Raw genomic sequence first — 14,056 nt, forward strand, 5'->3', positions numbered from 1 at the left:
TAACAGATTTGATTTGAAAAAAAACAACAACAAAAGATAGTCTGCTTTGTACTGGCCCAATCATCTAGGAGGTTTTGTTTAAACCGCATTAATATTACTGCAACAACTACCTTTATTTTAATAACAAAACAACTACCTTTATAATTTACCATCTTAGCATGGTTTTGTTGTCGCTCTTCTTTAATTTGGATTATCACGCTGCAAGCTGCATATGATCTGCATGGTTTAGTAAATACTAATTTTGTTGTCGCCGATGGCCCGAGTAGAGTACGTAGTATACTGTACACTACATATAGTAGCATGAGAAACAAAAGTTAATAACAGAAGGCAGTGGCACATGAGAAACAAAAGTTCCAGGGGCATTCAAGTCCTTTGCCACCCATATTTCACACCGTTAGTGACAGAATGGCGTGAGAGAGAAAAGTTTTTCGAGCTTGGACACTGACGATAGATCAAACTTTTTAGGGACATAGACGATTAGACCATCTTTTTTAATGGCATACAAGTAAAAGACTCTTCTTTTTTTTGTGTGCCCGAACTCTCTAGCCTTTTTTTATTAGGAGAGGCATACGTACCTGACAAGCGACAACTGGTGAAGTGGTGATGATGGGATGAGCCCATATTTAGGTTCAACCCAAAATTCCAAAAAGTGCTATAGTACATATCACATCGAATGTTTATGGTCCGTGCATAGAGCATTAAATGTAGACGGAAAAAAAAACTAATTGCACAGTTTGGTGGGAAATTGCGAGACGAACGTTTTGAGCCTAATTAGTCCATGTTTGAACACTAATTGCCAAATAAAAACGAAAGTGCTACAGTATCCCAAATTTCCAAACTTTCTGAGACTAAACACGCTCAGATGACGAGGCAGGCTACGCCGTGCAACGGTGCTAAGTCGTGGTGCATTTTAGTCGCTTTTTAAAACATATTTTATCAAATCTTTTTCTAAAAATAGATCGAAAGCTCTGCGTGCAATGATAGTATGTCAAAATATATAGCTCAGCGTGCTACAATTGAATGCTAAACTTGCCATGTAAGCACCAACGTGTCGATCCGGCCTGAAGCTCAGGCACGTCGGCGTTTGATCAGCTCACGCCGAGGCATGGTGTTGCTACAGTACATGCTGATAGCTCAAGTGCACGATGTACTTGTCCATTCAATATCTTTTGAAGATCCATAAAAAATAAATATAAATTCCCTTGATATGAGATCAATTCTATTAGAACGATAAGGTTATCCTCTACAGGACAAAAATACATGGATTGATAAAATATTTGCCAAGATTTCTAGAGAATCAGACAGGTTTGGTTATGGTACCTTTGTCTATGGGTATCCTTTTCTAAATTTGGTTTACTTTTTGACGTATGGTTGCTAACAGTTGATTAAGATCACATAGCGCACCTGAGTCCATTGTGATTAGTAATCTGTAAGTTGTGAGCATTGGTTCTGTCATGTTCAACTTGGTTGCAGTGAATCAAATCAAAGGGTTGTACATACATAATTATTAATAGGAACGGGCATGATCTGCTTTCTTGGGCATGATCAGAGTTATTATGTTTTAGCCTTTCAGGTAGTTATAGTTGCTAGTCTGAAATTGCTTCCAATTTGGCCAAAACAATATGCTAACAGAGCTAGCAAACTTTTTATTACTACTAGGAACAATATTACCCTCGAGATGTTCTCTATACAGCACTTATGGGTAAAGATCTGCTTACATGAAGAATGAATTCATCTATAGTTCACCTGATTCATTGTGCCTGATGCGACTTTGATCAGATTTTCTTTTCCATATGTTGATCGACTTAGTTCTAAATTTAAGGAAACTCATTAGTTCTAAATTTTTTGTACAGAAACCTTGGGCACTTTTGTTAGTTTGCTAAAATACTAACTCTTTGCATTTGGATGTTTAAGTGCAACTAATCACCCTTGGCTTCACAGGGCGAATGTTTTTATATGAACATCTTATTGGGGAATTTCATTTCCTGCATTTGACCGTTCTTGTGCTATGCTGCACCTTACTACTAGCTTTCAACATGCGAGCTCATCACTGCATTTTGGAAATATATTTATCTCACCAGCCAAGGCACAACACAGCATCAAGGCTTAGCCCAGATACATGACACTTCCATGTGTGTATTCTTTTATTTTACTTGATTCTATTTCGCATCACCAAAAAAATGACTTGCCGAGTCCAACTATTTATACAAGCATGGGTGTGCTCCGAATTAACACCAGCATTCAGAAAATTATTTTGTATAAATCTTGGCAAACAATTTATCAATCCATGTATTTTGTCCCATAGAGAGTAACTTTATGGTTATAATGAAATTGATCTCATGTCAGGGGGATTTATATTTATTTTTTATGGATCTTCAAAAGATATCGAATGAACAAGTACATCGTGCACTTGGGCTAATAGCTTGTACTGTAGCAACACCATACCTTTAAACGCGGACGTGCGGCGTTAAACGCCGAGCTTCGGACCGGATGGACACGTTAGCTCTTAGGTGGCAAGGTTAGCGTTCAAGCATAGCGAGCCGAGCCATATATCTCGGCGTAGTATCATTGCACGTCGAGTTTTCGATCTATTTTTAGAAAAAAGTTTCACGAAGGGTCTATCTATAAAATATGTTTTAGAAAAAGACTGAAAAAAGTTTCACGAAGGGTCTATCTATAAAATATGTTTTAGAAAAAGACTAAAATGTAAAATTTTCACCGTTGTGGTGGCGCCGATCTTCCACTGTCCACTCCACGAGGCGCATTAACACCCCGCACCGAATCAAACACGGGTAGATGCCCTACCCTACCCTGCCCTGCCCACATCGGCTCGAGACTCACCACTGCTCGCTGGCATGCACGCCGCCCGTCCTCGAACCAAACCACGGCTCGTTTAGAATGGGGTTAGGAATCAGTATTTGGCACTGTAGCATTTTCGTTTGTATTTGACAATTATTATCCAATCATGGCCTAACTAGGCTCAAAAGATTCATCTCGTAATTTACAATCAAACTGTGTAATTAATTATTTTTTTATCTATATTTAATATTCCATGCATGTATCCAAATATTTAATGTGATGAAGAAAGAGTGAAAAAAAAAACTTGCTATCTGAACAAGGCCCACAACGCTCTGTCTGTGTGCTTCGGTCTGTCCACGAGACCACGACGACGTGTCGCAAGGATCGAGAGCAACCTCAAGCAGCCGTCGAGCTATCCCCACGAGAATACGAGATCGATTATTCAGGTGGTGTGTTGGGTGATAATTGGCTGCCTATTTTTAACCTTGAACCATAATCTAACACGCGTATCTTATATCTGGATAAACAGGCACTGAGGCACACATCTTAGCCAGAAGCCATTTTTGTAACCATTTCTCCTGAGCCATGCCGATTGGCGCGTCTAAATAAAGAAGGAAAAGACTACACCAAGATTATAATAATCTATTTCTTTAGTCACGTTTCTTTGAGGTCCTGTTTGGATCCTATAAATAATAGCTATTTAGATCAAATAGGTGCAGTTTATAAAATAGCTAATTGTTAGTTGGACTTTTAGATAATAACTATTTCACCAGTTGGACAAAATTAGATAATAGCAGCTAATAATTATCTTAGTAGCATTTTTTTTGGTTAGTTGTACGTGTGAATGCCCTCCGGCTAATATAGCTAACTATTAGCAGATAGTGAATTCGGCTTAAATATAGGAAAGAAAAAAAAACATTTGCTTGCCAAGGGGGCCTGGGCCCACAGCGCAGACCATGAACGCCACGAATCGAAACAGCTGCAACAACCCGTCCATAACTCCACCACCCCCTCCGCCACGCCTCGCCCGTCCCAGGCCCCCACCCCAGCTCAGGTCCTCAAACTCCTCACGCCGCGCACGAGCCGGAGCCGCCGAGGGCGCGCCCATCCGGACCCAGACAGAGCTCGCCTGCGCCTGCGCCTCCACCGATCGGCAAGCGGGGGGAGATGAGGGGTTCGTCGCGGAGGCCGGTGGCCGTGGTGATGGCCTGGGTGCGGCGCCAGCCGCCCAAGGTCAAGGCCTTCCTCGCCGTCGTCGCGGGGATGGCCGCGCTCGTCTTCATCCGCTTCATCGTCCACGACCACGACAACCTCTTCGTCGCCGCCGAGGCCGCTCACGCGCTCGGGATCGCCGTGCTCATCTACAAGCTCACCAAGGAGAAGACCTGCGCCGGTTCGCCCCGCCACCCCCTTTCCCTCTTACCTTACTGCTATATAATCGCATCCCGGCGGCGCTATCTGCTCGATCCGTTGGGCTCGCTGATTTTCGATCCAGATTGCTGAAGTCATGCGTTTGTTTTTCCTTTCCTCGCGTCTATGGACTATGGTGACCGAGCATCCGGTGGTCCTCCGTTTATACTACTCTCAGTACTAAAAGCATATTCTCGTATTTAGTGCGAGTCGTGTTGCCTGCTTCGATTGATTTTGTGTGGATTTCTGGCCTGATTCGTTCGAGGCAGTAGATAATTTCTCTGCTGTTTCGCTTAGGGTGTATGCATCGACAGGTCACGCTCGAGGTAATTGTTAATTTCTTAAACTGAATACTGCATGCGACTTGTGGTGTGGTGGGCATTGCAGTGGAAGGAGTTTGATATGTGCTTGCTTTCTGAGGAGGATGTTTTTCTATGGCGGTATTCACTGGGTGAGCGTTCATTCTAACTGTTCCATGGTGATATAACTGGGTTAGCCCAAGAGAAGGATACGAGCTTGTGCCTGCTTGATGCAATGGGTTCCTTTGCTTAAAGTCAACCATGTTCGTCTGTTTAGGAGTTGTTTGGTTTTTGGAACCACCTCGTTCTAGATGAGGCAATGTCGATCCCATGATTTTTTTTGGAATGACCCGCTCCTCATCCTCTTACTAATTCTGAGAGATGAGGTGGTGATGAATCAAACCATTACATTCCACAAACCAAACAAAAAGGTGATTGGTGAGAAGATAAAGGACCCCTTTTCCCGAACCAAATTAGTAGCCGATTCGGGCTACTTTGTTTCCAATTATGGAAATGCAATAGCATTATTGGATTTGTATGGCATATGGATGGGAAATTCTGTGACCTGCTCTCGTCTGTGCAAATTTGGGAAGAAGAATCAGCTAGGAGGATGCCACCACCATCCCCTGGTGCACTCGTGCAGAGTGTAGTGGCTTTAGTTTCTTTTGGTACCTAAATTTGTCTCATTTATGGAATTGTAGCTTTCAGCACCTTTCCTGATTCACTTTTCGAAGGGATTATGTGCCTAAATGCTTTGTTAATGCAAAATCAAGGATTCATTGTGGTGTGTAAATCTACAAATTTTGGCATATAAAAGAGGCAATGGACAATATTAGTGGAATGGTTCATACACATCATCATCTTGTAATTACTATATTACTTTGTATATAATGGTTGTCCTGCAGTAACAAAATGTGGATGGCCTAAGAATCTATCTCCTTACATACTTTTGACATTTATGTTTAGACAAAAGACTAGATTTGAGAATATACACTAAACTGGCATATCCATTTATGTTGAAAATTGGTCCTAAGATAAGCTCGATATTTTTATGAGTTTGTTTTCATGGTTCATGATGCTTAAATTTCTACTCATACTCAAATTTTGTACAAATTCTGTATCTCTTTCAGGATTGTCACTCAAGTCTCAGGATTTGACCGCATTATTTCTGGCTGTTAGGTTGTATTGTAGTTTTGTTATGGAGTATGACATCCATACAATTCTGGATACAGCTACACTTGCAGCTACTCTTTTTGTTATTTACATGATTCGGTTCAAACTGAGGTCAACATATATGCTGGACAAAGACAACTTTGCCTTGTACTATGTGGTAAGAACAATATTAATCTTTTAACTTCAAAGCAATGAGCATCTAGGGACCTTATACTATCTTTTGCTCTGTACAGTATAACCTGTATTATGAATATGGATCCAGAAGTTGTAGTTTCAAAATGGCTATGTGTTGTTTCACACTGCTCTGCTTGACCCAGACTTTGTACCACCAGCAAGAGCATTTCTGGCTCTGTATACTTTAGTCCGACATGATCAATATTTCTGCTTTGATTATATAACTTGTAGAAAGAATTTTACCTCAGATCAGAAATTGCACCTGTGCTGCTGGCTATTTTTGGCCATTTTATCGTTTGCCTTTTTTTTCTTGAAAGGAAAATGGCAAGGGAAGCCCCTGATGTGTTGTCTAAGTGTGTCCTATGGGCCACACATAGTATCTAACTACATTTCCATTCCAGGTATTGCCTTGTGCTGTGCTAGCTCTACTTGTTCATCCTTCAACATCGCACAACATAGTGAACAGAATCTGCTGGGCCTTCTGTGTTTATTTGGAAGCAGTTTCAGTGTTGCCCCAGTTGCGCTTGATGCAAAATACCAAGGTAAATATCTAAACGTGCACGGTGTTTGAAACAATATCCAAATATCCAATAACTTTATTTATCTGATATTGTATTTCTATTCGTTTCTGCAGATTGTTGAGCCATTCACAGCTCATTATGTGTTTGCACTGGGTGTTGCAAGGTTTCTTAGCTGTGCACACTGGGTCCTTCAGGTTCTTTTCTTTCTTTCTCCCTTCCTTTTTTATTTTCTTTTAAAAAGAACTACCATGCTAGTTTCATCCTTTCTTACCAAAGAGTCAATTGGCCATCTACTTCTGAGGCCCTAACGTTGGTAGAGTATGAACAAATGTCTTCCCCATCAGTTAGACTATGGACTAAATCGTTGCAAAGGCTGGACTTCCAAGATATCCTAGGCTCAAAAGAAGAACAGTATGGAAGCACAATTATACTCCCTCCATCCCAAATTGTAAGTCATTCCAAGAATCTTGGAGAGTCAAACTTTTTTAAGTTTGACTAAAATTATAGAGAGAAACACAAAGATTGATGACATCAAATAGGTATAATATGAAAATATAACTAATGAAGAATCTAATGATACTTACTTGGTATGATAAATATTATTATTTTGTTATATAAATTTGGTCAAACTTGAAAAACTTTGACTCTCCAAGATTCTTGGAATGACTTACAATTTGGGATGGAGGGAGTACAAAATAATTCAGTCATCATAGAGTATAGATGAGCAGTGATTAATGAAACAGCACCAAATTGTTGCAAAGGTCTGGACTTCCAAGATATCCTTCCTATGCTGAAAAGAAGAACAGCACGGAAGCACAATTAATCAATTATACAAAAAAAATTCAGTCATCATATAGTATAGATGAGCAGTGATTAATGAAACAGCAAAGCACTTTTTTTTTAATTTAGGTGTGATTTTCTTGTTATTGATAAATCTCCTGTGTTTGTGTCCAATGGAAAATATGCTGGAAGTACTCTACTTTGTTCTACCTGATCCCATGCTGTATGATATTTTCTCAGTATGTGTGCTTTCAGCTGAAATTTGATTCGTTACCTAGTATTTTACTGATCGTTGGGTACTAGGTTTGAAGAATGCTTGAATTGACATTCCTTATGAATATGTACAGTATCTCCAGTTTAAGGTTGTCTACTAGTAAACTTGTGGTGTTCATGCATGGAGGAAATATCCTCCATACTCTTGGTTCTTAGATGAATGAAAGCTCATGGTTTTTAGATGAATGAAAGCTTTGAATTTGTGTTTTTGCAGACATCAAGTTTTTTCTGAGTTCAGTCCATCTGATATCAGTTTCGATTACTCTGGTTTGTAGGTTTTGGATACCCGCGGCCGTTTGTTGACTGCTCTGGGCTATGGTTTGTGGCCCTCAATGGTGCTTCTCTCCGAAATTGTTCAGACATTCATCCTTGCAGATTTCTGCTACTACTATGTGAAGAGGTACATATGGTCTAGCATTTCTTATCACTTGCGCGAAAGCATTGAGCATTAAGCCATTGACTAACGACCTACTTCTCGTGGCACACGCAGTGTTTTTGGTGGGCAACTGGTGCTGCGGCTTCCGTCCGGGGTGGTGTGAAAACTGCTGCGAGATAGAAAAGCATACAGTTCGTTTCTTCTCTCTTCACCATACAAAGCAACAGTCACTATGCTCCTAGTGCCCAAACTTTTGAATCCTAAAGTGAATTAGCGGAGCCCTGTTCGCTCTAACTTTTTTTTCAAGTTGTAAACTGTTTACGTGAAAACTGTACCAGTACCGTGAAACGTAGGCTGTCCATCTGACTTTTTCGTCCAGGTTATAGTTGAAGCACGTAGCTTCCACACCCGACTTGTCGCATTTCCAGAATAGAGGCCAGATTCTCCCATTTCAATGACTGTTTATCTTTCGTTCTCGGTTTTCGGGGTGAGTAGCAGGTGTGGCTCCGGATGTCTGGATGGATGCTTTGCTTCTGCATCACAATTGGTGCTTAGCTCTGGACTCTGCCGGAATATGAAGCTGCAAGTCCAGCGATGCTTACGATTTGGGGCCTGAGATGAGATGACTTGTTTCCTCCATCATTCGGCCACCGGCTGGTTGCAAACGATCTGTTATCGGCGTACAAGCGCATAGCGTAAGCAGAGGTTATCAATCCAGTGTCTGCAACTGCAAACGCCTCAAGAATATGGCTTTGTTTGCTTTTAATATGGAACAATGTTTTTTTTTCATAATAAATCAGCTACGGCAGTGGAAACTCCATGGCGCATCCGTGCAAGAAACTAATTGGCGCTCACGTGCTGATGCCGGCAAGCCTTGTAGCTCCCGTGCCGGCCCGTGCAGACGTGATCTACTTGCCGTGAGCCCACGGCCTGCTGCTCGCTAACTTCGCCGGCAAGGTAGAAGTCGACCGCAAGTTTCAAACTTTCGATTGAACTCGTCTTCCGTTGTGCTCCGTCAGCTGTTCGGAACTCCGACGCTCGCTCTAGACGTTATAATGATTTCTTGCAATGCGTATTCTGAGTTCTGACTAAGTGAACCCTCTGTGGCCGACATGAAGGGCCCGCCACCCACCGTTATATGAAGGGGAATTTCTTGTGAGCCACTTGAAAAGTTCAGCGAATTTCAGCGTCACTGCTCTAATTTTTTTTTTGTCCTCCGTGTTATTGCCGTTAGATTGGGCTCTAACGGTTTCAAACTGCAGGCATAAAAAGTCAAAAATACTCTTAAGTCTAAATATGTCATTAATTTTTTTGAGCATCTTAACGACTTAAAATAAAAAAAACTCGAAACTAGAAAGTTGTAGATCTCGTCGAGATCTATAATTTTCGTATAAAAATTATCTTCATTTAATTTCGCAAAAAAAAAGATATGATTTGATATGATTAATATATCTTAGAAAAATCATATCTTTTTTGCGGTATTAAAAGAAGATATTTTTTATATAAAAATTATAGATCTCGACGAGATCTACAACTTTCTAGTTTTAAGTTTTTTCATTTGAAGTCGTTAAGATGCTCAAAAAAAATTAATGACATATTTAGACTTAAGGGTATTTTTGACTTTTTACACCTGCAGTTTGACACCGTTAGAGCTAAATCTAACGGCAGTGGCATGGAGGGCAAAAAACAAAGTTGAAGCAGTGACGCTGAAGTCCGCTGAACTTTTCTGGTGACTCAAATAGGATTGCGATTTTTTTAATGGCTCACAGGAATTCCCCCTCGTATGAAACGCCGCAAGCCTGCAACCCGCCGCCACGCATGACAGGCGGTGTCGTCTTTCTACCGGGTCCCCTATTTTAAGTCGGAACGCGACACCACAATCCCACTGGCCACCACAACCTAGATAGGCCGCCGCCACCGAGCCAATCGGAATTTTGCCCTTACGGGAAGTGGGCTTCGCCCAAATGCCATTAATTTTATGGGTTTCGCTGAAATGCCTTTATGAAACATGTCCAACACGTTATAATGTCATTTTGAGTTTTAAGTCTACTTTAAAAAAAATTCAGCCAAAATTTTAGCCTTCAGTGACCATTTTGCCCCTGAGCTCGTTGAATCGGTGGGGGAAAGCGAGCAGAGAGAGAAGTGCAGGCGGTGGTGCTGCTCAAGCAGGAAGAAATGAAGAACTGGAAATCTAGAACAGGAAACCGCCGGCCACAGAATCAACGAAAAACTGGACCAAATCAAGACAAATCGCGACCAAACTTTTCACAGGCCATCACAAGGGAGTTGGTGAGCATACTCTAAGAGATCATCGCCCAATTTCAACCCAAACTCCGGGAAAATTAGATCACGGCCAAGAACACGAAAAATTCCCCAAAAACGAATTTCGTTCAATATCTTCGTGCTCGACTCGATTCAATCAAATTCACTTAAGGGGTAGCATCAACTCATGTCATAGCACGAATCTGAGCAAAACAGAACGAACTAAATCAGTCTCAAAATGAAGAATCGAAGCAAGAATGAGGGAGGGAAAAATTGAGAAAAAAGCTACAAAAATAAAATCACAGACACAATCCCTTGAATCCCACACAGAGGTGTTAATTTGGTCTCATCAATGGAGACTTTTTCATCTTTGAGATAAGTAGTGTCATTGCCAAACCCTAGAACACGAATCGAAGTCATCGAAGGAACGAATCAGAGAGGCAACAGCAAAATCCTAAAATACAAGAGGAAACGGGAGCACCTGAGACTGCTCTGTGCCAACCGCGGCACCGTCGAGACCCACCGGCACCAGGCATGAGCACCATGAGCGGCCACAACAGGAGTGAGGGAGAGGGGGGAAGATGAGGACGACTGGCCTGCAAGGCCATGCCTCTGCCCTACCCTGCGTCGGCCGCGTGCACGGCCTAGTGGTAGATCGAGACGGAGGGAGAGGGAGAGAGGAGTGGGGCCGCCCACGCTGCGCCACCGCCGCCGTGGCCGCCACCTCGCTAGAGGACGGCCAGCGAGGTAGGCTCGTACGGTGCGCCTGCACACCGGGAGAGGGGGAAGAGAGAGAGGCGGCGCGATAGTGGCGTGCCGCGCCGAGCCAGGCTCGCCCGCCGCCGGGGCCCATGGCCACGCGCAGCGCAGGGAGCCCGCCGCGTTCGGGGCCTGCCGCCGTGCCGCCACCTCGGAAGAGAGGAAGGGGAGGCGATGGGAGCAAGAGAGAGTGATGAGGACATCACTCCTTTGGATGTACCAGCTGATCCTCCAACCGTCATGCAAGGTCCAATGACCCGAGCTCGAATACGTCAACTCAATTTACAGGTGAGCTCGTTCTTAAGCGATCCTTTTCATACTTTTGAGAATAGACTACTACCTAATGATGTTATCTTGCTTAGGAACATTAGAGAGGGTCAAGAGGGACTAAGAGGACGTGGAGGAGGTGATGATGACCAGCAAGGACGTCCAACACAAGCCGGAGGCCCAGTCCAACACGAATTCGAGTCTGCCTCGGCCTCCAGGACCAGTCTGCCTTAAACTGGTCGCCCAGGACGCATCCGGACTCCGTTTTTTATGATCCACATATGGATGGAAAGCTAATTTGATAAGGAAGCCAATCCAAGTGGTTTCACATCAAAAGCTGTTCAGAATCAACAGGAATCGTCGAAACAAGTCAACGTCCAGAATCTGCTAGGGTGCTGTGACACCGTCTTTTGGTCCGTTGGACCATGTATCGAGTTTGGGCCCATTAGGAGCGCGTCCAGGGGTCTTGCACGACCCTAGAGTCTTCATAAATAGCCGCCGCCCCTCCATTAGGGTTTGGGTTTTGCTTAGATTATTCTGTCAAGAAACAGTTTTGTCGTTCTTCGGTTTGTGAGACCCCAACTCGTGAGATTAATCTTTCATCTGCAATTTGGTTACGTTCTTTCTTGTTCTTGCTTGTGTTCTTCGTTGCGCAGGCAGGGATTAGCCTTCTTGGCGAGGTCAACCTGGTCCGTGACTTGGTTGATAACTAGAGGAGCTATGGTGCTAAGATTGCAGGGTTCGATCTTTTGATCTAAAGCCGGATCGGTGTATCATTCTCCGTCACAACGATAGTTACCATCACCTGACGGAAGATCAGGATCCCCGTCTCCATTAAGTGGTAATCAGAGCTAAGGTATACCGTCAGGTTCACTTATTATTCCCTAGTTTGAGTGTTTCGTATTCGTCCCATAGTCCAGTGCCATACTCGTTTTTCCTATTCTAGAACCTTCCGCGCCATAGCCTTTGTATATTCCAGTTTCAGAGTCCGTCGTGTTGAGTTTGTGTCCTGGTCGAGGTCTTGTTGCAGGTTAGGTCGTGTTAGAGTCCAGTTCGTGTGTTTCCCCCCATCGTTTCCATCAAATCTTGGCTGTTGTGACCAATTTTGCACACATTGTTCCTGTTTTGTCCTCTAATTCGGAGCTAATTCTTAAAACTGGTCTAGTTTTCGCGTACGAACTCCATTTTCGACGTTCCATATATGCAAATCGATCAGAAAAAAATTTCGGATCCATCCATCCCTCGCTTTGCTAGGGTTCGGAATTTTTAGATTGGCCAAAAAGTGGTCACAAGATCCTCGTTTCGTGGTCACAAGGTTTTTATCAATTTTCATCCAGTTTTCTGAAAATTCCACAGGCCACGTCTTATACTTGTTTGAGCTCATATTTTCTGTGGTTACTGCTTTTGTGCTCCTAAGTAAAGAAAAAATATCAAAAAAATAAAATAAAAAAGTCAAAATTTACCAAAAAAACAACGACAGCCCAAAAAATAAAAAAAAAGAGGGGCAAAAGAGGAACAATATCTAGAGGAACACATAGAGAAGCCCAAAGTGAGCTATGTTTACGTGTGTTGTCTGGTTCCTTGTTTGTGTTGCTGTTTCCATCCACCATACTTGTTTTTCTCATACCTATCACCTTGCTATCTACCATACTTTTGTCACAACCTAGTACTTGCAACACTTTAGACCAGCAGCGAGAACAAGTACTTTGGACTATAATTCAGCATTACTTTCTATTACTGACTTGTGTGCCAGATATACATATTACTCTTTGTTTGCCTTCTAAGCTCCACAAATTCTTCAGATCAGTACAGACAAAGGGCCTTGCAATCTTGGTACCACTACCTCATAGGTATCATGAACCAGCCGCCGGTTGTACTGCCCACTGCTTGCGTTGGTAAGAACTTGGTAAGAGCTTGGTAAGACGCTTCCATTTGCTGTGAAAAGTGACACCACTACAACCACATAGTCATTTGGTAGGGATAACTTTTACCTGTTTGTTCCTGTTTTTGTGTTTTCAATGGCAGGAGGTGAACAGACTGCAGATAACAATCCTAAGGGTTTCAACGAGTGTGTCAGCCAAGAGCAACTACAAGCTGTTGTAGAGGATGCCCAAAAAAGGATGAATGAGGCCGTCAGGAAGGCCGTCACTGACGCACTTATTGAACTCAACATTGGCAATAGCATGGAGAGATTGGACAAGCGAATTTCCACGCTAACCGACAAGGTTACTGAGTTGGAAACCTTCATGGCGGACAACAACGACGTCTCCAGCAGCAACACCGATGGTCAAGACACGGTGCATGATGCCGCTGGAAACATAGGTCGAGCAGCTATCCGACAAGAGAGATTACGGCAACGTCTATGCCGCAACACGACAGGTATGGGTGGTGTCCACCACCACCACCGTCAAGGTAATAATCACCGTGTTCCTGATGATCCTTATGCTAAGATTAAGTTCACAATACCATCTTTTTCGGGTCATTATGATGTTGAGGGATATCTTGATTGGGAGATGATGGTAGAACAAAAGTTTAGTGCCCACCTTGTACCTGAGCAGCATAGAGTTAGACAAGCTACTAGTGAGTTTAAGGATTTTGCTATTATTTGGTGGAATGGGCTAGCTGCACAGGATGCTTTACTTAGTACATGGGAAGAACTTAAGGTAGCTATACGTGATCGTTTTGTTTCTCCTTCTTATCATAGAGACTTGTGTAAGAAATTGATTTGTTTAGAATAAGGAGATAAATCTGTATAGGATTACTATGGTGAGCTCCAAAAGGGATTGATGCGCTGTAGTGTTGTAGAGGGAAACGAAGATGCCATTTGTCGTTTTTATTCTGGTTTGAGGCGTGACATTTAGGACATTGTTGGTTATAAAGAATTTAACACTGTCAACCAGTTGTTTCAGTTTGCTATGCTTGTAGAAAAGGAATTGCAGGGGCGTGAACAGTAGGGCAAGAGC

At 42.7% G+C, this 14,056-nt stretch overlaps 1 protein-coding gene across 2 annotated transcripts; it reads left to right on the forward strand.

Moving 5' to 3' along the window:
• The first annotated feature begins 3,790 nt into the window (after positions 1-3,790).
• LOC136477002 (uncharacterized) lies at positions 3,791-8,235 on the forward strand. Of its 2 annotated transcripts, none has more exons than XM_066475002.1 (6): positions 3,791-4,192; positions 5,639-5,838; positions 6,257-6,397; positions 6,490-6,570; positions 7,705-7,829; positions 7,920-8,235. In XM_066475002.1, the coding sequence occupies exons 1-6, from the start codon at positions 3,967-3,969 to the stop codon at positions 7,966-7,968; spliced, it is 822 nt and encodes a 273-aa protein (XP_066331099.1). In that variant the 5' UTR covers positions 3,791-3,966; the 3' UTR covers positions 7,969-8,235. The 2 variants fall into 2 exon arrangements, with proteins under 2 accessions (XP_066331099.1, XP_066331100.1); XM_066475003.1 differs by lacking the exon at positions 3,791-4,192 and adding an exon at positions 4,199-4,660.
• The last annotated feature ends 5,821 nt before the right edge of the window (positions 8,236-14,056 follow it).

Source organism: Miscanthus floridulus, chromosome 8 (assembly GCF_019320115.1).
Source record: "Miscanthus floridulus cultivar M001 chromosome 8, ASM1932011v1, whole genome shotgun sequence".
Taxonomy (NCBI): domain Eukaryota; kingdom Viridiplantae; phylum Streptophyta; class Magnoliopsida; order Poales; family Poaceae; genus Miscanthus; species Miscanthus floridulus.

Bases quoted from the DNA above. Each gene is read 5' to 3' on its own strand.
- LOC136477002 (XM_066475002.1), top strand. From the start codon at position 3,967: ATGAGGGGTTCGTCGCGGAGGCCGGTGGCCGTGGTGATGGCCTGGGTG. The intron at 6,398-6,489 runs GTAAATATCTAA...TCGTTTCTGCAG, and splicing joins GCTTGATGCAAAATACCAAG to ATTGTTGAGCCATTCACAGC. The intron at 6,571-7,704 runs GTTCTTTTCTTT...TCTGGTTTGTAG, and splicing joins GTGCACACTGGGTCCTTCAG to GTTTTGGATACCCGCGGCCG.